General features: G+C 36.1%; 1 protein-coding gene and 1 pseudogene across 2 annotated transcripts; one reads left to right on the forward strand and one right to left on the reverse strand.

Annotated features, from left to right (window-relative positions):
- Nucleotides 1–5,380: 5,380 nt before the first annotated feature.
- On the reverse strand, nt 5,381–6,221 carry LOC108305876 (calcineurin B homologous protein 3-like). Of its 2 annotated transcripts, XM_037739298.1 has the most exons (2): nt 6,093–6,221; nt 5,381–6,011 (listed from the first exon to the last, which is right to left on the reverse strand). In XM_037739298.1, exons 1-2 carry the CDS (start codon nt 6,219–6,221, stop codon nt 5,574–5,576), a joined length of 567 nt encoding a protein of 188 aa, XP_037595226.1. In that variant the 3' UTR covers nt 5,381–5,573. The 2 variants fall into 2 exon arrangements, with proteins under 2 accessions (XP_037595226.1, XP_037595225.1); XM_037739297.1 differs by having other exon boundaries at nt 5,381–6,221.
- Nucleotides 6,222–6,247: 26 nt separating this feature from the next.
- Nucleotides 6,248–7,534, forward strand: LOC108305829 (annotated as a pseudogene).
- Nucleotides 7,535–22,038: the final 14,504 nt, after the last annotated feature.

Raw genomic sequence — 22,038 nt, forward strand, 5'->3', positions numbered from 1 at the left:
TCTCAAAGAACTAAAAATAGAACTGCTAAGTATCTACCCAAAGGAAAAGAAATCAATATAAAATATAAAAGTGACACCTGAGTCACTTATATTTTTCTTGCAACACTATTCACAAAGCAAAGACATGGAATCAATCTAAGTTTAAGTGTCCATTAATGAATGATTAAAGAAAATGTGGTGTATATATATATATATATGTGTGTGTGTGTGTGTGTGTGTGTGTGTGTGTGTGTGTGTGCGCGCACTGAATATGGTATATTATATATATACTGAATGTTATATATATGCATATTTGTGTGCATATGCACATATACATGGGCACACACTATGGAATACTACTCAGCCATAAAAAGAATGAAATCTTGTCTTTTGCAACAACATAGATGGAACTAGAGGCCATTATCTTAAGTGAAATAACTCAGAAACAGAAAGTCAAATACAGTACATTTTCTTACAAGTGTGAGCTAAACAATGTGTGCATATGAATATACAGATTGGAATAGTAGACACTGGAGACCCCAAAGGGTGAGAGATAGGGTAAGGGATCTTGTCTGTTGGGTACAATTTACGTTATTTGGGTAATGGTTACACTAGCAGCCCAGCTTCCACCACTATGCAATATACGTATGTCTTTTAGAATTCTAGGAAAATGTTTTATCTTTCACCAAAGCCTAGTTCTTAAAAAACTAAAGTGTTTTGTCTTTCAGAGAGTGTTTTACTCCTTTTTCCTTACTGTGCTTGCATTTGCTTCAAAGATGAATGAAATAAAATACCAAGAGGAGGAACTATATTTTAGAAATAATTTAAAATATAGACTTCTGATTTTTTTCCACTTTGGACCAAGAAGATACTTGATTTAATTTTGATATTTTTGAATTTATTGAAACTTTATGGCCAAGCATATGGTCTATTTTGGAGAATGTTCCTTGTATAGATAAGAAAAAAATGTGTATTTTGCCACTGTTGGATAGAATATTTTTGTAAATGGTTACTAGCTCTGTTTGGTCTAAAGTCCCATTCAAGTCCAGAGATTTTTTGTTGATTTTTCTGACTCAGTCAAATGTACTTTTCCATTTGGAAGAAAAATAAATCTGCATATATTAGGAAAGTATCTACTGTTAAAGTATTTCCTATTTTAGCCTTCTGATGGCTAAATATGATTTAGGCACATAAGAGTCTTTCAAACTCTGGAGGTATCATACTGTTTTGCAATCATGTTCTGTTAAATAACGCTTAGGCAGATTACAAGTACTTAGCTAAATTAATATGAGCAACCGTTTACAATCTGTTATATTTTGCTTATGGTAATTTTTAAGAGATTATGTTGGATGCACAAATAAGCTAGCTGAACCTGCTAAATGAAAGTGTATGCACTTAATCCTTTTTCTCTTACTGCATTTAAATTACACCATAAGAATTGTTCTTTTTATAGCATGTCCTTAAGAGTCTAAGTGAATACCTGTGCCATTAAGAACAGTATTATATATAAATGCATACCTACAGACAGATACACATACATATACACATACTCATACATTTTTTTAAACTCTGATGAGACTAAACTAGTTACAGCACATGTATACAAGAGTTTGCTGATATAATTTCTATCACTAAAGCAAACTATCACTAAAATTTCAATTTTCCTGGCTTCATGCAGACCAGACAATGTACTTTTTAAAAAGTTCTTAATCATGTTTTCTCAAGTAGTCTTAAATTTTTCTGAGACTTAAGTATAATATCTCTATTTTGATTACTGGAATTTGGGCATTAAATTGTAGTTGCTATTTTTTTGTTGTTTGTACAGTTCGTTGTTTTGGAGACAGGGTCACTTCACTACATTGCTTAAATCCATGTGATGGTTCTCCTACAAGGGTGTGCATGGCATTTACACCTATATGGTATACAAACATAGTTATCATGCTTTAATATTTGAAACTAATGGTGATAGTGGAGGAAGAGACTGAAAAAAACAGTACCTGTTCTGAAAGAGGCAGTTATTGGAAGCTGCTTTTTAGAAAGTGAGGTTTCTGCATTCAGACATGCCTTTGTGTTTGAAGCGCTACCTCTTTTCTATTAGTCTGTAAAATGTAGTCCTACAGAGACTTTTTTTTCCAAAATGGTGTCAGCCCATCTCAGATTTCTAGCTGCCAGCTGCCTGCTGCTATTTCTGTTTATTTCAAATAATTAGTAATTCTTTTTACATTTCTACGGGCTGAGTTTCTGTGGTCCAGTCTTTCTTTTGGCTAAAAAATATACTGGCTTCATATCAGAGCATGTCTACTAACCATGGCTGTAAAAGCAATGGTAGCATTCTGGTACAGCATCTCGATAATTTCAAGTGCATTTTGCTAATTGAAGACAACATTAACACAGTGCTTGCCAATAAATCATGTCTGGATACTGAACAATGGGAATGATAGTGTTTAAAGGCTCTCTAGGCTCTGAGCATATGTTAATATTCTTAAATTCTTTTAAGTTTCATTTCTTCTCATGAGTGCCATTCATACTGGACACCTAATATTTTACCTACCCAGCAACCATTTACCTTTTTTTTTTGGTAAAAGAACTTTGACTTTTCCGGGAAGAGATAATTCTTTCCTCAATCTTAGTCCATGTGATTAGAAAGAGTTTGGCTCAGCTTTGAGCTTTAGAAATAGATGTGACCCCCATGTGGCCATTCAGGACGCTTTAAGCTTCTCAATGACTCATTACCTCAGTTGGACCAGTGAGATCCTTACATATGAGTTTGTTAAAACTCAATGAAAATAATAGTGTTTTGTTTGTTTGTTGTATGTTTTCAAAAAGAAATTTTTAACTGATCCAATATCATCTTGCTGTCACTGGTTTGTCACTTGGCCCTATTTGTGTTTGAGAATAAATGGCTAAAAGTAAAGTCACCGAAGATAAAAGCAAATCAGTAGTGAAGACTTAACTTGTGAGCTATTCTTGACTATCTCATTTGAACACATATATCATATCATATCTAAAAGCGTTCCTATGCTTGAATTTCTCTGTTTGCCAGCCATAAAGTGTAGGATAGAGCAAATCATTTATTGTGTGATAAAGTAGTAATCACTGTTTTACTGATATTAATATATATCATTTTACTTCCATGGCTACAAAGAAACCATTTGAGGTAATATGTGCTCAAATATGAAAGTGTTTTGCTCTTCCTTATCTTTTTCTTTCTTCATTTTTGGTTTCCTCCCGGGTTTACCCTCAGGTATAATGTGGCTACTTTGGTTTTATAATATTTAGTGATGTTTTCTCTTTTATGAAGCCATACATAAATAGGGTGCTGGTGTATCAATATAACACAGTGTAATGGAGACTGGCGATGAGCGATGGAGGTAACAGAATACAGTGACAGCTCTGAGCCCTATAGGTCAGGAGAGAGTTGCTGCCAAGTGTAGGATTTGCCCAGCAAGACCTTAGTTTTCAGGATGATTGTCATTTCATTGTATTATACTGGGCCTTTAAACAATCCAAAATTTATTGCATGTCTTCTGGAATGTGTGCTTCCAGGACAGAGTCAGCAATGTAGGAACTTTCCTAAATAACTTTATCAAGGTCTCCAATGTATGCCTGTAGATGTCAGGGGTAGAAGGGTTTTCTATACTGTCTAAACTCCAGACATAAGGCTTTTGTTTAATACCTGGTCAGTGTAGAGTGTGAGGGCTAGAATGTCACTTTTACCTTCATGCTTTTAGCTTCACAAATATACTCAGGGACTCATACTTTTGCTGACTATAATATTTTGCCAATAGGTAGAGACAGTTTTTAAGACCTTGGACTGCTCTGAATTGTAATAGACATATATCTTAACCCTGGTTCTCCTGCTTATTATCTAGGAGCCCTTAGGATGTGGTCAGTTTCCTTCCTTATAATAAAGGAATATTTTAATGAACTGTTTTATAGAATGCTGGTTATTGAATAACATAATTGTGATTTGTCCTCAAAATTTGATTTAAGTATTAGTGTAAGCATTATAGTCAAATGTTAAAATAACAATCTAGGGCTGGGTGTGGTGGCTCACTCCTGTAGTCCCAGAACTTTGGGAGGCTGAGGCGGGTGAATCGGGAGGTCAGGAGTTCGAGAGCAGCCTGGCCAACATGTTGAAACCACATCTCTACTAAAGATACAAAAAATTAGCCAGGTATGGAGGCACACACCTGTAATCCCAGCTACTCGGGAGGCTGGGGCAGGAGACCTTGAACCTGGGAGGCGGAGGTTGCAGTGAGCCGAGATTGCGCCATTGCACTCCAGCCTTGGCAACAGGGTGAGAACCTGTCTCAATAAATAAACAAACAAACAAATAAATAAATAAATAACAATCTAAAATAAATTCAATTCTCAAGCAAAGATTTTTTTTTAGTAATAATTTCTAAGATGTGTTATTTATTCAAAAATATTCTCTGACCCATATATGCTATAGCATGAAATTATTTGGCTAAAGTTACTCCTTGATTTATATGTTCTACCTGGCCTCTTCCATTCTCTTACCTATGTGACTATATTGTAAGCATATATATTGGCCATGAGTTTGTACTTGTATTTGGTGCCCAGAGAGGTCACATACATGAAATTGTCCCCATGAGGGAAGAGTAGCAAAGACCCTTGAGACAAATGAATCACCCAGAGCAAAGGAAAGATGCTCTTCTCTGGAATTCAACATAGTCATGGAGTCAGAGCACACAAGAAATGATCTATCAATACAGCCTCAAGGTCACAATTTCCAATTCAGAGAATCACCCAAGAGAGGGTTTCAGAATTAGTAAGTGCTTCTGGGACTGCAGCAGAAAGCAGTGCAGGAAGAAACACCATTTATAAAAATGAAGAAGCTACAGTGAATACTAAATTTTTTTTCTCCTTTCTCTGCAAATGACAAAACAAGTAAGCACTCACCTAACTGACATCACATGAAATGAGAAGTGATAGTAATTATGACTTATTAAAAGTATTGTAAATCATTACCTTGCTGTGATAAACACCAGTTATCCAGGACAGAAGAGATAGTTGAACAAACAAACAAAAACAAACAAAACTCTAAAAGAACGTAAAAGTGAGAAATCCAAGACAATAAATTAATTTTTTTAAGAGAAAGAGTAGAGAGAAAAATAAATGACACCCTGGAGTTATGAAGTGAATGTGTCCCTCCAAATTATATGCTGAAGCCCTAACCCCCAGTTTGATGGATTAAGGAGGTAGGGACTTTGGGAGGTAATTAGGTTTAGATGAAATCATAAAAGTAGATGACAGTAATAAGATAAGTGTCTTTATAAGAAGAGGGTACTATGAGAAATCCATGTCTGTGGTTTAAGACATCCAGTGTATGTGGTTTTGCTGTGGCAGCCCACACCGACTAATTAACTGGGTGAGATTTTTTTTTTTATTAGAGTTAAAAACAGGAAAGTCCCACATACCATACCCTACAAGACACAAGGTGAGCAGAGGAGCCTTTGCCATGTACCGGAGCTGCAGGGAGAGGCTGTCCGCTGGGCCTGGGCTGCTCCAGCCCGGCGGGGAGGCGGCCCCATTGCAAAGTGCAGTTTCTCCGTGGAGGTGGCGGCCAGTCAGTGGCAGAGGGCCATGGTTTCCATGTTAAGGAAGCAGATGTGCATTTTGGACTCAATGTCGATCCCCTGCAAGATCTTCAGGAAGTCCTCGAAGGTGATCGCCTCGTATACCTGATCAGGCTCCGTTTGCCCCAAGCACACGCTGGCCGCCTCCATCATGGCCCCCTCGGCGATGGAGCCAGCGGACTCCTTGATGTGCGGGTTTCCCGACAGCAGCTCCTCCACCACATTTCGGTATTCTTCCAGGGTGATGCGGCCGTCGCTGTTGGCGTCGTACATGTGGAACAGAAACCTCAGCTTCTCCTTCCGGGACTGCGCCACCTGCTCCTCGCCCATGGTGGTGTCGATGGGCCGGAAGTAGGACATGATAGTCAGGAAGTCCTCGAAATTGATCTCATCAGCCAGGCCGCTGGGTCCCTTCCGTAGGTTCCTGTGGTCGAAGAAGGCACGAACAATTTTGGATCGGATGGGGTTGAGCTCCAGGTCCGGGACGTTGTTGAAGTTCTCCTTGCGAATGGTGGGCTGGTCTCCACTCAGCTGCTTAAATCTCCGATGGAGCTTCTCGATCTGATCCGATGAGAAGCCGGTCTTGCCCTCCAGCTCCCGCACCTCCTCGGACGCGGAGTGGGAGTGGGCAACGCCCATGGTGCCCGCAGCGGGGGAGCCCCAGGATGCGCATCCCTCGCAGGCTCCGCGCTGGCCCTGACTGCGAAGCGGCCAGACTGCCCTCGGGTCCGGCCTCGGGTCAGAACGCGGATGAGGTGGAGTTCCTGGCCGAGGGAGCTGGTTACCGCCATCCCCTACTTCACTCTGGACAAGATCTACCTCATGGCGGGTGGGGCGAGGGGACTGGGGCCTTTTAACCCAGGTTTGGTTTACCAGTGGAAGTGCCCCGTAGCTGGCAATTAACCTGAAACAAAGACAGAAATGTCAGCTGCTCCCTCCGGAGTGGATGGACACAGAAAAGCTGAAGAAGATGAGGGATCATGAACGAAAGGAACATTTACCTACCCTAATGTCCAGCCCTTACTACATGGAACTTACCAAGCTGCTGTTAATCATGCTTCAGACAACATGCTTCCCGACCCTGGTCAAGGATATGTGGGACACTCATATAGCCAAACTCTGAGTGTCTGCTGACAGCTTTGTGAGACAGCAGGAGGAACCTGCCAAGCTGGATAACTTGACCTTGATGGAGATCAACACCAGCGGGACTTTCCTCACACAAGCACTCAACCACATGTACAAACTGCGCACAAACCTCCAGCTTTCGGAGAGTACCCAGTCTCAGGACTTCTAGAGAAAGGTCTGGTGCAGGAGGCTCTCTGGGGGGTGTGAGTGCTCAGGGCCTGAGGTTCTCGTGGTTCTGGAGCTCTAGAAACACTTTTGAATGCATGAAAAACGTCTGATGGTGCAAGGAATGGATGGATTCATGACACTGTTGGAGAAGCAATAAGTTTGTGATTCATCCGTAAAATTTGGCTCCCTGGGACAGTCTTCAATTCCACATCTGTTTCTAGAAACCAGCTTTTTTTTTTTCCTTTTGAGAAAAACAAAACAAACAAACAAAAAAGCTTTAGGCAAATAAGTTATTCTCCCTAGCAGAGCCACTTGGGTCTCCTGCGTGGAAACCGTCACACTTGGGTTAGTGTTCAGTGACTGTTAGGTGTAGATATAGCAGTAGCGACCATGTGGCCCAGGGCTTTTTTTCTCCTTCTTGATCCTGATTTCTTGGGCCAAATTTAGGCTCTCCCACAGAGGTGGCTCACAGAGAAGGATGGCAGATGGTACAGCTAACGATACTGACCACAATGAGCTATGATCCACAATAAAAATGGACTCAACTCAAAAAAAAGGTTAAAGTTTAATATTTTAGTGTTCAGGAGTTTTATAAAACATTTATAAGTTTTATTAAAACATATGTAAGTACCCTCGCTTGGACAAATGTCTGTATTTTATCTGGAACATTACTGTATTTGTTTATAAATAAATAATATTAAAACTAATATTAATAAGGTTGATAGTAGTAGTTTACCTTTATATATGACTTCCAGTTTTGTCAGTAACTCTTACTATCATGATTTTAGTACGTCCTAGAGAGAATCAGAGACTTGCCAAGACTACAAAGCAAGTAGAATAGAATTGGCACAAAAATGTATATTTTTTCTAAATGCTCAATCAGGGTTTCTCCTGTTATAGCAGACCTTCTCAAGTAGGTTCTTCAAAATTTTATGAACATTTGACGTGGACACTACCATCTCAGTAGACCATGTTTTTACACATAGTACCATTGCTTTTTAAAATTCAGAATATTTTCCGTTGAAATCAACTAATAATTATATTGGTTAATGCATGTCTCCCTGGGGACAAACTGAAGCTCTGTTCTAATAATAATTTCTTGTTGTTCTTAGCAATATAAAAAATTATAAAATTGGAAGTGGCCTGGCCTAAATTATTGTCAGAGTGTGTGATATATTGAGGGGATTAGAACTGGTTTTATTTTAGTCAAAACAACCAATTATGGGTCTTTGGTTTAAATAGTTTCACTGCAACCTGAGTGCAAAGAAAGAGTATGTAATGTTGCTTTGGAGTTAAAAGACTTAAACACACAAGAGTAGACCTGGTAGAAAACTTTGGGGCAGACAGAGTTGAGATTAATATCCAAGATTGGGGATATGTCAATGAATTCAATATTTTAAATATAAAACAATTCTAACTGCTATCACTATGGTAGTTAAAATTGCCAGCTTTTATTACAATTCCTACTTTGTTCTCAAATTGGCTAACTTTATAAAATCTCCATTAAGCTTATGGACAAAATATTATTGTTTAGCTAAGTAGTAGTATAATTTTTCTCTTTTTCTTTTCCAGTTATTCAAGTTAGGAAACTTAGAACACAATTATCCTTCATTGTTATTACACTGGACTTAAAACACAGTATATCAATGAATACACTAAAATAATGTTCTTTGTAATTACTTCTATATATCTTAGCTTTTTATTAATTCATATTTTCCTACTGTGTATTATTCTTCTTCAAATGCATGATCTTACTATTCCTTTCATTAAAACTCCTCTCTTTCTAATATGAATGATTTCTCCAGCTGTCCAGATCCATCTGTATTTTTGATCAAACTGATTTATTATCTCTCAGTTCTAACATTTTATTATTATAGATTTGGATGTGCACTCATTCACATTTTCCACTGACTGCTTAATGATTGTGTTGAATAATATCAAAGCACATTCTGATCTCCAGGGACCTTCCTTGATACTTCTATCTTCCAGTGAAGCATAAAATAATTGCAGTTTTCTGTTTGCTGGGCTAATTTATATATTCTTATTGCACCATTATTTATATGTAATAAAGCATTAATGAAACTATCAATTACATTGTGTTTTTCAAAACTCAACTTTTAGAAAAAAGCAGAAAATTATAATAACTAGCAAGTACTGGGTTTTCTAAAATGGACACATAGTAATTGTACAGGCATATCGGCATATCTCCTTTTATTGTGCTGTGCTTTATCACTCCTTGTAGATACCCTGTTTTTTACAAATGGAAAGTTGTGGCATCCTTGACTCAAGCAAGTTTTTCAGCGCCGTTTTTCAGTAGCGTGTACTCACTTCACGTCTCTGTATCATGTTATGGTAATTCTCACAATATTCCAAACTTTTTCATTGTTATTATACCTGTTATAGTGATCTGTGATCAGGTACCTTTGATGCTACTATGGTAATATTTGAGGGCACCGTAAATCAAGCCCATATAAGACAGTAAACTTAATAGATAAATGTTTCTGTGTGTTCTGACTGCTCCACTAACTGTCTCTCTCATTCTCTTCAGGCCTCCCTATTCCCTAAGGCACAAAAATATTGAAAGTAGGCCAATGAATAACACTACAAGGGCCTCTAAGTGTTCAAGTGAAAGGAAGAGTCACATGTCTCTCTTTAAATCAGAAGCAAGAAATGATTAATCTTAGTGAAGAAGGCGTGTTGAAAGCCAAGACAGGCTGAAAGCTAGGCCTCTTGCTTGAAACAGCCAAGTTGTGTATACAAAGGAAAAGTTACTGAAGAAAATTAAAAGTGCCACTCCAGTTAACACAAAAAAGAACACAGAAACTAAAAGAGCCTTATTGCTGATATGAAAAAAGTTTTAGTAATCTGAATAGATCAAACTAGTCACAACATTCCATAAAGCCAAAGTCTAAACCAGAGAAAGGGCCTCTTTTATTTCATAAAGGCTAAGTGAGGTGAGAAAACTACAGAAAAATATGTAAAGGTAGCAGAGATTGGTTCATGAAGTTTAAGGAAAGATGCCATCTCTATAACACAAAAGTGAAAAATGAAGCATCAAGTGCTGATGGAGAAGCTCCAGCAAGTTATCCAGATGGAATTAAGGTAATTCATGAAGGTGGCTGCACTAAACAACGTATTTCTGATACAGACAAAACAGATTTCTATCAGAATAAGATGCCATCTGGGACTTTCATAGATATAGAGAAGGAAAAGTCGATGTGTGTCTTGATTTATGTATCAAACTTTCATAGCTACATTGACAAACTTTTAAATGTTAAGACTTAGATACAGCAATCTTCAGGCATTCTATTTGGAAAATATACTACAGACCCTACAGGAAATGAAGATAATTGGTCCTGCTAATTTCATGTGTAGAATGAAACTGGAGGCAATTTTTCATCCTCTATCTCCAGGCAACACTTATATATCCAGAGACAATAATCAGTAGAATTTTTTAGGCAAACAAAAAATATGGAGACCTAAGTCTCTCTCTTTTTATGATCAGAAAAAATCAGCTAACTTGTTTAACTTTAATGTTAATTTCTGGTTCATATAATGCAGGTTTTGAATATAAAATTTTCTAAATATTTTTGCTGATATGTAAAACACCAACACATAATTCCTTCTACCTTATATTTAAGAAAGGTTCTATCTAAATCAACTCCATGGCAGTGCAGGTATTTATATTCTAAAGATATTTTTTTCTAATTCAGAAACAGATAACGTAGCAGTCTTTGCCTTTCTCGTGGCCAAACTCAGCATTATCCTGGGGTCTGCCTTTCAAAAGGAACACTACCTTTTCTTCCTCTACTATAGTGGCTGCTGCTTCCTACATACAACTGTATTTCCTATGAAAATATTAAGACAGTGCCCCAAATTCATAGTCTTTGATCTTGGTCCTTTATCCTTATTCTCCTATTCCTACACAGTTTTAAATTTTAGCTATGATCAAGAAACTTGATTATATTTTTAAGGGACTTAATTAATTGGGACTTGTTTGGAATGAGCACATAATCAATCCAGGTAGGTAAAACCCAAAATAAAATATCGTATGATTTGCATGTCATAAGTATAAACATGGGGTAGTTCAGGGATGTTAAAGAAAGCATTTATTAAATGAAGAAAATAGCATGAAAAATAAACAAGAAGGAAAACTAACATATGTTTGTTAACATATAAGGAATTACAACTTAGAATAGGAAGAGAAGTTAATAGGATATCAAAAGTTTCAATTATAACATAAAAGTTCTGCTGTGATTATCTTGATTAAATTACATAAGCAAAGCAATCTCTTGTTACATCATTTTAAAGATGACAGTTATAAATACTAAATTGTTCCTGAGATTTAACTTAAAAAGCAGATCTAAAACTATCAGATTGTCTTGTTCATAGTGATAGGTGATCATAAAATGTTAGTTATGTAATTCCTTCTTTCCCTGGGGCAGTACTTAGCAAATACTTTTATAACTATTGGGGTGTATAAGTTAAAGTATAATATGGAGGAGCATTATGAGACAACAGAGTGACACAGATTTCAAAAAACAAGGAACACATGGTTAAGCTTATCATCTCCAGAGAGGAAATCTGTAGCATGATAATTCACTGGATAGGCGAACCTCATATTAGTGTAATAGAAACGTGGTAACAGATATCTAATAAAACCATTTAGCCAGGCATGGTATAACACGAGCCAATCTTAGATTGCTATGGGGTTACCCAAATTTTGTTTAAGAAGGAGCTTTATGTATGCATTGTATGTACATATTCATATTTTAAGTTCTTTAAAATATTGATGCCTCTTCACATTGTCATAGGTCAAGCAGTAGAAGTGATTACCTGCGCTTCAGGGACCTTAGCTGTCATTTCTTATGACATAGTTAGACAATGTAGGGAAAGCAAAATTTTATTTCTATCTTAGAGTTTTGGCTGGGCCTGAGAATTAAATTAATATAAGACAAATTAACAGGAGAAGAGCATACATATGTATTTCACATAAGTGTTGAATGACATGAGAACTTTCATGAAAAAGTGAAGACCTAAAGAAGTGGCAAAACCTACATATTTTTATACTGGATTGCACAAAGATAGGCAATTACATAAAAGCAGCTAAATCCCATGCAGAAGCTAAGGGAAGATAAGAATTATTTTAATAAAGTCCATTTGTACAGTGAAAGGGGAGGGTGAGAGTGCTCTTCTTGCAGCTGTAATATTTATAAATGCCTTTATCTCAAAATAATCTTTATGCCACAGTGGCATATTTTGAGGTGGCATATTCTGCCACCCTTCAACAACTATAACTCCTTGCTTTAATTCATCAGGGCATTTAAGAACCATTTGAGAAAAAAATATGGTTTATCATTGTTGCCAAGAGTTATTCTGTAAAATCTTCTGAAAAGTCCAAGAGAACAAAAAAATTAAGTCTGCAGAATGGAAGTAATTGACATGGAAAAATATCTTGGAGGCAAACCTAAAGTATTCCTGAAAGGAATTCTGTATCACTTTATTAGTAATACTATTGATATCACAAGGGATGTTATTCTGAGTTAAAATACAGAGATTGACAATTCTGTGTTTCCAAAGAGCCAGACTACATGGAAAATGTTTTAGGCATACCTTAACCAAATTATTTCTCTTGTATGTCCTTTTTAATGTATACACAAGAGTGATAAATTTTTAAATGCAAGTCTAAATTGAGTCTAAAAAGTTTTTCCATAGTGTAAAAGATAAGAAAATACTGAGATATATTTTAATTTACAGTGTTTTCTTAATGATAATTAAAATAATAGTGTGTCATACAATTGATCTTGTCTTAGGTTTAATGAAATATAGTAGTTGCTCAGAAGCTATGAAATAGTGATCTAGCATGTATCCTAAGATAAGCATTTTATGGACATTTTAGGTTTTTTCCTTTTCTCACTAGTTTGGATATAACAACCAGTAGACCCCCCACTTGCAGATGCCCCACAAAGTTACAAGTTTTACACTTTGGGACATGAGAGCATGGATGAATGAACAGAGCACACATTTAAGAAAAATTAAGAGAAATGAGGAGAGGTTCAGCTCTCAAAATAAATAAAGAATAATTGTGAGATTATAGTAGATCCATTTGATATCAAATGGCCATGTTCCCTAAAGTATTCTCTTTGGAAAGCATGGCTGGATTAGCCACATTATATTTGTGCAAATAAAAATGGGCAAGATAATTTTTTTTTCGCAGTCTGGGAAAATGCAAAGTCTAGCTAAGAAGCAAAGACTTTTTAATTCTAAAAAATATATATGCCATTCTCACTTTTCAGAACTTTTAAAGTAATCTATTTTAAAAGTCTCCTAGGCAGAGAGAAAGTAGAAAAGTGAAGAAAATGATTTGCATTGAGCCAAGCATATAGATTAAATGAAAACACAGAACTACTTAAGTCCAAATTTGCTCAATTGTGGCCTCCATTTTGCACCTGCACTGTGTGGGCATAATTTAGATGAAATAACATCTGGCATATTGTAAGTGTAGTCATCCACAATTGCAGAAGCATTTAAGTTGTGACTGCACTTATGAGAAAAAAAATGAGAGAAAACACAATTAAGAAGATGTGAGTCTAAGATAGGTTTAAACTCACAATTTCCACATAACTCATTCTTTAGACTCCAGAGGTCAAAGCCCCAAGCTGAAGAGAATCTCACAGAGAATTAGAAGTTCTGAAGCAAGTAGTTCAGTCATGGAGTGGTGGAAAGATGGTGAGCTATGGCGGTGATTAGCTTGGGTTACATAGCTCAGCCTCACCACTTCCTAGGGGTAGGGAGTTGAACCAATTAAACTTTTTGCATCATGTGCCTTTCAGTTATAAAATGAGAATAATAAAAACTACATGAGTTTACAGTGAGAATTACAGTAGAATGTCATAAAATAGGAGGCACTATAAATGGCAGCGTCCTTTCTCAACCCTCTGTTTTATCTTATATTTCGGTTCTTATATTTTATATAATAATGATATTTTTATGTATTTAATTTGACTCTATGTGTGTCAATTTGACTTACAAATTTACCTACCTCATACCCCAGGGATAGGAGAATCATTTATTCATTCTAAACCATGTATAGAAAACCTCTTATGTGCAAATTAATAGGCTAGGTCCTGGAATTAAAATTGTGAGCATGAAGAGACATGCTCCCTTGGTTCATATAATCTACTGGGTGAGACAGACATTAATCAACTGTACATAAAAAGTAAAGTGACATTACAAATGTGATATGCACCATAGATGAGGGATATACCTTGTAACATAAAAGGGTGCAGAAGTCAAAGAAGTCACAAAAGTACTTAGTGAACTAAAGGAGAAAGAGAAAGTATCTAGGCATAAATGGGAAGAAAAAACATGAAGACAAAAGCAAACAAACAAACAAAAAATCCCTGAAAAACAAAACACAAAAAAATCCCTGAGACCTCTTTTGGCAGAAAAGACCAAGGTATATGAAATCAAAAGAAAATGTTTGATATTAAAGTAAAGATGAAACAGATAACTGAAAAATTTATAGAGATTTGTATCAGGTAATATGAAATGAATAGTAGTCATCTATAAAGGGTTGAAGCCATGAGCTATGTTCAAAATATGTTTGAAAGTTTGTAACAATGGAAGTATTCCTTAAAATGCAAATTGTGTCCATAATGGACATGTTGACTGGCAGTCAGATAAATTTAATTTTCAATGACATTTCTTTGAAATGCAGAGTCTAACTTTGGGAGAGATATAATGTTCAACGCGTAAGCGGGAACAGTATAGTTTAGCATGGCAGATGTTCACACATACATTCTTCTTTCTCTTGATCACTTCTATTTTTCTCTGTATTTAGTTCATTTCATGTCAGAAAGTGGATTTTCAATTCAATTTTAATCTGGATTACACTACTATTTCTGAGATATACTGCACAGATACAGTAGTACAGCTGATTAGATAGATAGATAGATAGATAGATAGATAGATAGATAGATAGATAGATTTAGATGGCAGGATGGACAATGCAATTACATTGATGTAAGATAAATGCAGTTGTAGAACAGTCCAAAACTTGTCGGAGTATGGACTTTTTTTTTGAGGTTGCAAATCCTAAGGGAATTATAAAAATGTGATTGTACCTTAAGTCTCTGGATGGACAGTATAAATTAGACAAATAATACAGAGCATATTTTAATTAAGTTAAAATTTTATTCTAAATTATTTACCAGTCTTGACTTATTCTGCTTATATAATAGAGAAGTAAGTCATATATCTACATTTTAATAGGAATAAATTTTCTAAAACACTGTCACTAATACAAACACCATCTAATAGGAAACTCAACTATTTAACACTAATTAATATTTTGGTAAAGTCATTGGGTTTTTACAAAAGCTTCAGATAAATATTATTATTCTTCGGATAAATGTTATTACTCTGATACTGCAAATGATGAAACTGAGATCCTGAATATTTAACTTGGATAAACAAAGACGCAAAGCCATAGGGCTAGGCATGTAGTAACTTTATGAAAAGTATTTGTTGAATTAATAAACCCATGGACTATCCAAAGATAAAACCTATGTCTCCAGAACTTATAGTATCTCACCATATAACAAATAGAACCATCAGATCATGTAAGACATAGTTAGAATCCAGAGCTACATTTTCTTTCATTTGGTCATTGGTTTATGTATTCATCCACTCACTCATCTATTCATTCTATGTTATTTCTCATAAATTTGTTGATAGCATATTATCTCTGAGAAATTTTGTTAGGTATAAATACCCAAAACAACCATGTCCTCGGTCTTCACAGAGTGGGTACTTTATCAGAGAATATGGACAATTACACAAGTAATTTCCATGCAGTTATCATAGAAAAAGTAAAGAATGCAAGGGGATCAGAAAGTAGGACATAATAACCTGTGGCAAGGAGAGGGAGACAGTGAGAAAACCTCAGAAGTGATTTGAAGCCATGTCCTTACCTAAGAATGAGAATTAGCCAAGTGAAAGCAGACAGAATTTGGAAAAAGTAGGAGAACACTGCATGCAAAAGAATTGCAAGTAGAGAGGAAGCTTATAGCCTAGAAAAAATAGCTCAATATGGATGAAAGATAGAGTACAAGATGGAGTGTGAAAAGATATGAGAATAGAAAGGGAAGTAAGGGCTAGAAGATGGAGAGCCTAGCATCCTCAAAGCAATGGCTTGTTTTGAAATAGAGGATTGGTTAAGAAAGGAAACATCATGGTCAGAGATTAATTTTTGTTTGTTTTTTTAAAGATTCTTCTGCAGAGATTTTATATAGACAAAACTATAGAAAAAAAAAAAAAAAACAGAAAAGCCAGATGATGTATAGTTATCAATTGATCTTAGTGGTATTAGAGAAAAGTAAATCATTAGGAGATAAGTTTAAAGACACCTACAAGGCATCCTAATTGATTTTTGATGAGTCTTTGAGATGGCTTCCCAATTCTGAGTCCCAGGATTAAAAAGACCAATTCTGGGCTGTGCAGGGTGACTCAAGCCTGTAATCCCAGCACTTCAGGAGGCAAAGGCGGGTGGATCACTTGAGGTCAGGAGTTCGAGACCAGCCTGGCCAACATGGTGAAACCCCGTTTCTATGAAAATTATTTAAAAAATTTAGCCTAGCCTGGAGGCACACACCTATAGCCCCAGCTACTCAGGAGGCAGAGTCAGGAGAATTGCTTGAACCTGGGCGGCAGAGGTTGCAGCGAGCTGAGATCGTGCCACTGCACTCCAGCCTGGGCAACAGAGAAAAATTCCATCTCAAAAATAAAGAAATAATATATTTAAAAAATCAAAATTAAAAAAAATCAATACTGTCTCTGGTAAATATTATAGATTGGTTCAATCAATATATTTTCTTTAGGGAATGGCAAGGGAAAATCTCATTTCTTACACTTTTGAAGCTAAGTTTTCAAAAGTGACAAAGTTCTACAATGCAGGCTCCCATGCAAGACTTGAAAGTTTAAACTAAAAATTTTCTGGAAGAGGTCATGAGGCTTCTCTAGCAAGCAAAGTCAGAAAAGATTTTTCTATTTCATTTTTTGGAGGTGTTTGTTTGTTTGTTTGTTTGTTTGTTTGTTTGTTTTAAATAGTAGCCATATAAGGGTTTCTGTTATCCAGTCCCTGGCATTCTGTGTGTTTGGGGGGCAGAAAGCTGCTGCTGCTTCAGGCTTTCAATAAAATATTTCTATGGTGTGATTGCATAGCTTTCCTATTTGTATTGTTTCCAAAAATTTAGCATATAATTCTAGGAACTAAATAATCCTCTTAAATAAACTTGTTTCTTCTTTCATTTAGTGAATTTTATTGTCAGCCATAAAAATTCTCTCCTAGTTACAATTTGTTTTTCTAGATTTTGCTGGGGTCATTACTGGCTATATAGTTTTTGAAAATATGAGCTTCCTTGTTCAAAAATATTAAGAATTTTAAGATGGCAACAACAGAACATTAAATCAAACACTGAGAGCTTCTAATTCCAGCCCCCTGTGCACCTTTACAAGTCATACACTCAGAGAGCTGATCCTGGCTGAGTTATAAAACAACCACATGGGCACACGTGGTTTGGGGTCCGGGGTGGGGGTAGTGATTCTGGAACCAGGCGTTTTTAGGCTTAAAGTTCCACCATCTTGTAGCTGTAACACCTGGAATAGCTGCTAGTTTGGGTCAGCAAAAGAGAGACAGGATCATCACTCAAGAGCTTACCTTTATTCTTCTTGGAAGTCCTTTATGCTATTTATTTCACTTTAAAAGACATGGGACAGAATTAGCCACAGTCTGTGTCCTAACTGAAAAGTTTCTGGGAAATATTAGAAAATAATTTTGGTGGTGGTGAGCTTTGTGGTATTTGCTACAAATCACAATGTGCACTTCTACAACTCACAAGAAGTCCTGGAAATCCACAGGCTACTACCACCAGACTGGAGTCTTTAAAAACTAATAGGCTTAAAACAGGATGTGTCAGGGAAGTATAAAACTTGAAGATGAGTAGAAAGGAGCTGAGCTTTGGAGTCCTAACTCCCCTTCCCAAACTCCGCAATCTAGTAATTTATTATTTTTTAAAGAGAAGTAGAGATATATCTGAAGTATTATTCTGTGGGAAATCGATATACATAGAAACTAAAGGCCGATATACATTGGAACAAGATTACCTGCAAAGAACTTTTCTTCTCCATGCCCCTTCTGTTGGCATTAGTCATGGAAGTATCAGGGACAATATGGATAATAAGGATATTGTATTGTTTTAAGGCAATAGCAGTACCGTGGGAGAACCTGGGGCCCAGCTATGTTCAATAAAACACCTATGTGCCCAGAACCCTGAACATCCCAGAAAGGAAGAAAGGTGGTCTGTTTCATGAGTACATCTCCCAATGCATTGGCACCCCCATTGCTGTTCTTTTCAAATCCTCTTTCCATGAAAAGTCTTGCAAAACTGCTGGGTTATGTTTTGTTGGTGGTGGGTTTTTGTTTGTTTGTTTGTTTTTATTTTTATGTTTTGGTAAAGAGTTGCTGGACGGAAGAGGGTTGGAATTAGCCAATTATTTGCACTTTTAATTTTACAGATATTTACATCCCACTTATATAAATTCATTCAAAGAATAGTTAAAATAGCCTTAATAACAAAAGCAGATACTTTAGAGAGAAATATAGAATTATAACGTGTAACAACACCAAAGAAAAGTCATTGATCTATTATTTGATGTTTCAGAATATATACATCATTCTTTTCATGTGTGGAGTGTGTGTAAGCCCTGGAAATGTCTATTATGAAGATATAACTATAATTTGACATAATTACATATCTGAGTGGTAGACTACCATAATCATAATGGCACTTGATTTCAAGAGACGTCAGGTTTATTTGGTTCAGTGTTTAGATTTATAACCTTTGAAAGTCACAAAATATTCCATTAAACTGTTCTGATATTTTATACAGGGTCACTTTATTCCTGCCTTGATGTCACCTTTATGCAGGTGGTTGCTTCAAAGCAGATTACTGGTTCCCAGAGGTTACATGGAATTCATCTTTCTCTAATTTACTTCCATTCTCAGTCATATTTAGCATCTCACTGCAAACTCCTTTATGGGTATGGGATTCTCTAATACTCCTTTATGCTAATATGATAAATTATTTTAAAACTTATAAGACTAGTTTTTATATATTTGGTCATCTATCACACATTTAAGCACCAAACATTAGATTTAACTGCTGTTTATTCAGGTCTCATTTTAAGAGCATTCATATAAATATATCTTAATGGAGAGAAGTGAAAAGCAAGTGTGGAAGGACTTCAACATAAAGAAAAGACAAATAGCACATTGTATGATTCAGTTGCAACTGGAACCAGCTAGAGCACTTGATAAGATATTCAACCATTGTTTCAGTATGGCTATAATTTTCTTAATAAAATGATTACTATTTTCCTAAAATTTACAAATAATATATAATCATCTTCTTATGAAAATCTTCAACTACCAAAAGTGCCTTTATTTTTAAATTAATGATAAAAAATTCTATACAAAGCAATATTTTGATTCCACTTCACAACAACAAAGAAAGCATTCATAGTGGCATAAGGTAAATACTATAAACACTCACATGCACTGAAAATTCAGCTACTGAGAATCAAGTAGCCTTTTTTTAACGTGAAATTACAACAGACAAACAAATGGAGTATGATGATTGAATCAACAGATTCAAAAAATGGAACACTAAGTATTTATAATACTTCGGTATTTATTGAGTAAATCCTATTGAATCTACATCATTTAAACAAATTCGCATAGAAGAAATGAGACCATCCAGCAAAGTACTGTATTTAAAATACCTTAATATGCAAAAATAACATCTTTGTTATATTCACTATATCAAGGAATATATAGTTTTAGTCTGAGATTCCCACAGGCAGGAATTTAAGGCCCAGCTAAGAAACTTTCCACCCACCTCTGCCAGAATGGTAGGTGATTCTTTACTGAAGGTAAAGAAGCACTGTACAAATGGGGGAGAATGTAGATAAATATATAAAGACCCAAACAAAATATACCTACTTTACATTGATTAATCCACAAATACCTACAATTGCAATAGTTGCCAATATGTGATTAGAATCTTGCTCCTTAGAATATCCAAGAGTGTACAGCAAAAGTTATTCTATTCTTCTCTTGTTGCAGTGAAACAGGCTCCCTTTATATGGCTCACTTTTTGGCCATAGTTGTAATAAAAGCTATAATATTTACTATTTTGTTTTGTTTTTTAATCTAAATGTGTTCTGTGAATTAATTCACAGAGATACAAATATCTTGTAATGTGGCAACTTTTTCCAACTGTGATTAAAATAGAAACATCGCCTACCCCAACCTGGAGTGCAGTAGTGCCATCTCTGCTCACTGCAATTTCCACCACCCGGGTTCAAGTGATTCTTATGCCTCAGGCGCCTGAGTAGCTGGAACTACAGGCACAGACCACGACACCTGGTTAGTTTTTGTATTTTCAGTAGAGAACGGGTTTCACCATGTTGGCCAGGCTGATCTTGAACTTTTGGCCTCAAGTGATCCACCCATCTAGGCATCCCAAAGTGCTGGGTGACTGTTTAATTGATAAAATAATATTTTTAATGTTACTATAATGTCAATGTACTATACAGTTTAAACACTTTCCTTCAGACCACATATTTTGAAGTGGGTTTTTTTTAACTTTTGCCAATTAAAGAGCGTTTACTTGGATTTAATTTCTTGTGATAATATTTATTTATGCTGATGTGGTGGCTCATGCCTGTAATCCCAGCACTTTGGGAGACCAAGGCAGGTGGATTGCTTGAGATCAGGGGTTCTAGACCAGCCTGGTTGACATGGTGAAATCCTGTCTCTACTAAAAATTCAAAAATTAGCTGTGTGTGGTGGCACGTGCCTGTAATCCCAGCTACTTGGGAGGCTGAGGCACGAGAATTGCTTGAACCCAGGAGGTGGAGGTTGCAGTGAGCAGAGATTGCACCACAGCACTCCAGCCTAGGCAACAAAGTAAGACTCTGTCTCCAATATATATGATATATTATATATATATATATATATATATATATATATATATATACATGGTTGTGATATGTATAACTGTCAAGCAGATAGCATATTTTAAACCTACGAAATACATTTACATCATGTGTCTAATTGTATTAGACTGGTTGATGCGACATCAGAAAACAGATGATAAATTCTGTAAATCGGGGTCACTTACAACAGTGATGAACATCTACTAAACTAAATTCTCTCATTTATGTCTACAAGATACAGTTTTGGAGGATAGGATAGAAAACAGTTTTTGACATAGAACATACCAACTCTTAAACTTAACACTTTTATAGTGTAATTTCTACTACCTTACGTATAGCAAAACTCTAAAGTGTGTGGATTTTCAGAAATAACCAAGCATGGCATTTTCCTTTAAATTTCTTCTTACATTGAGTTGTTTCTGTCAACTTCAAAAGCACTAGGAGATCTCTTCCAAGTAACTGATCAGTCAGTTGGCTAAAGTCCATATTAGGGGCTTAGTATGGTGGCTCACACCTATAGTTCCAGCAATTTGGGAGGCCGAGGTCAGTGGACTGCTTGAGGCCAGGATTTTGAGACTAGCCTGGGCAACAACAGCAAGATCATGTCTCTGTCTCTAGACACACACACACACACACACACACACACACACACACACACACAAGACCAGATTGTGATCTGGCTCAGAGCCATTCTTTCTAATCACACATCCTTCCCTTTTGTTTCAGAGCATTTAAAAGAAACCCAGCAACCTCCAAAAAAAAAAAAAATCCCAGAAGGAAGAACCACAGATCCTCAGTAGGTTTCACTGTTAGCATCCCTGAAATATCTTGGAAAGGAACTTATTGGAAGTTTACTCCTTCTTTAGTTCTTTGAAATGCTTTTCCTAACTGTACAATGTATATCAATGGTACAGCTTCTGGAGAAGAATCTTTCTCCCGAAAAACAGACAGCAACTACGTCATTAGGGAAGAACATTGTGTATGTATAATTTATAGTTATTTTATTTTCATATATTTTTAATGGAAAGTAAAAAGATATAATAGCTAGCTGGTCACATGTTTTGAGTAACATTTCCTGCCCTTTATACTCAGGGTCAGCTCA

This window comes from Cebus imitator, unplaced genomic scaffold (assembly GCF_001604975.1).
Source record: "Cebus imitator isolate Cc_AM_T3 unplaced genomic scaffold, Cebus_imitator-1.0 Scaffold67, whole genome shotgun sequence".
In the NCBI taxonomy this organism is placed as follows: domain Eukaryota; kingdom Metazoa; phylum Chordata; class Mammalia; order Primates; family Cebidae; genus Cebus; species Cebus imitator.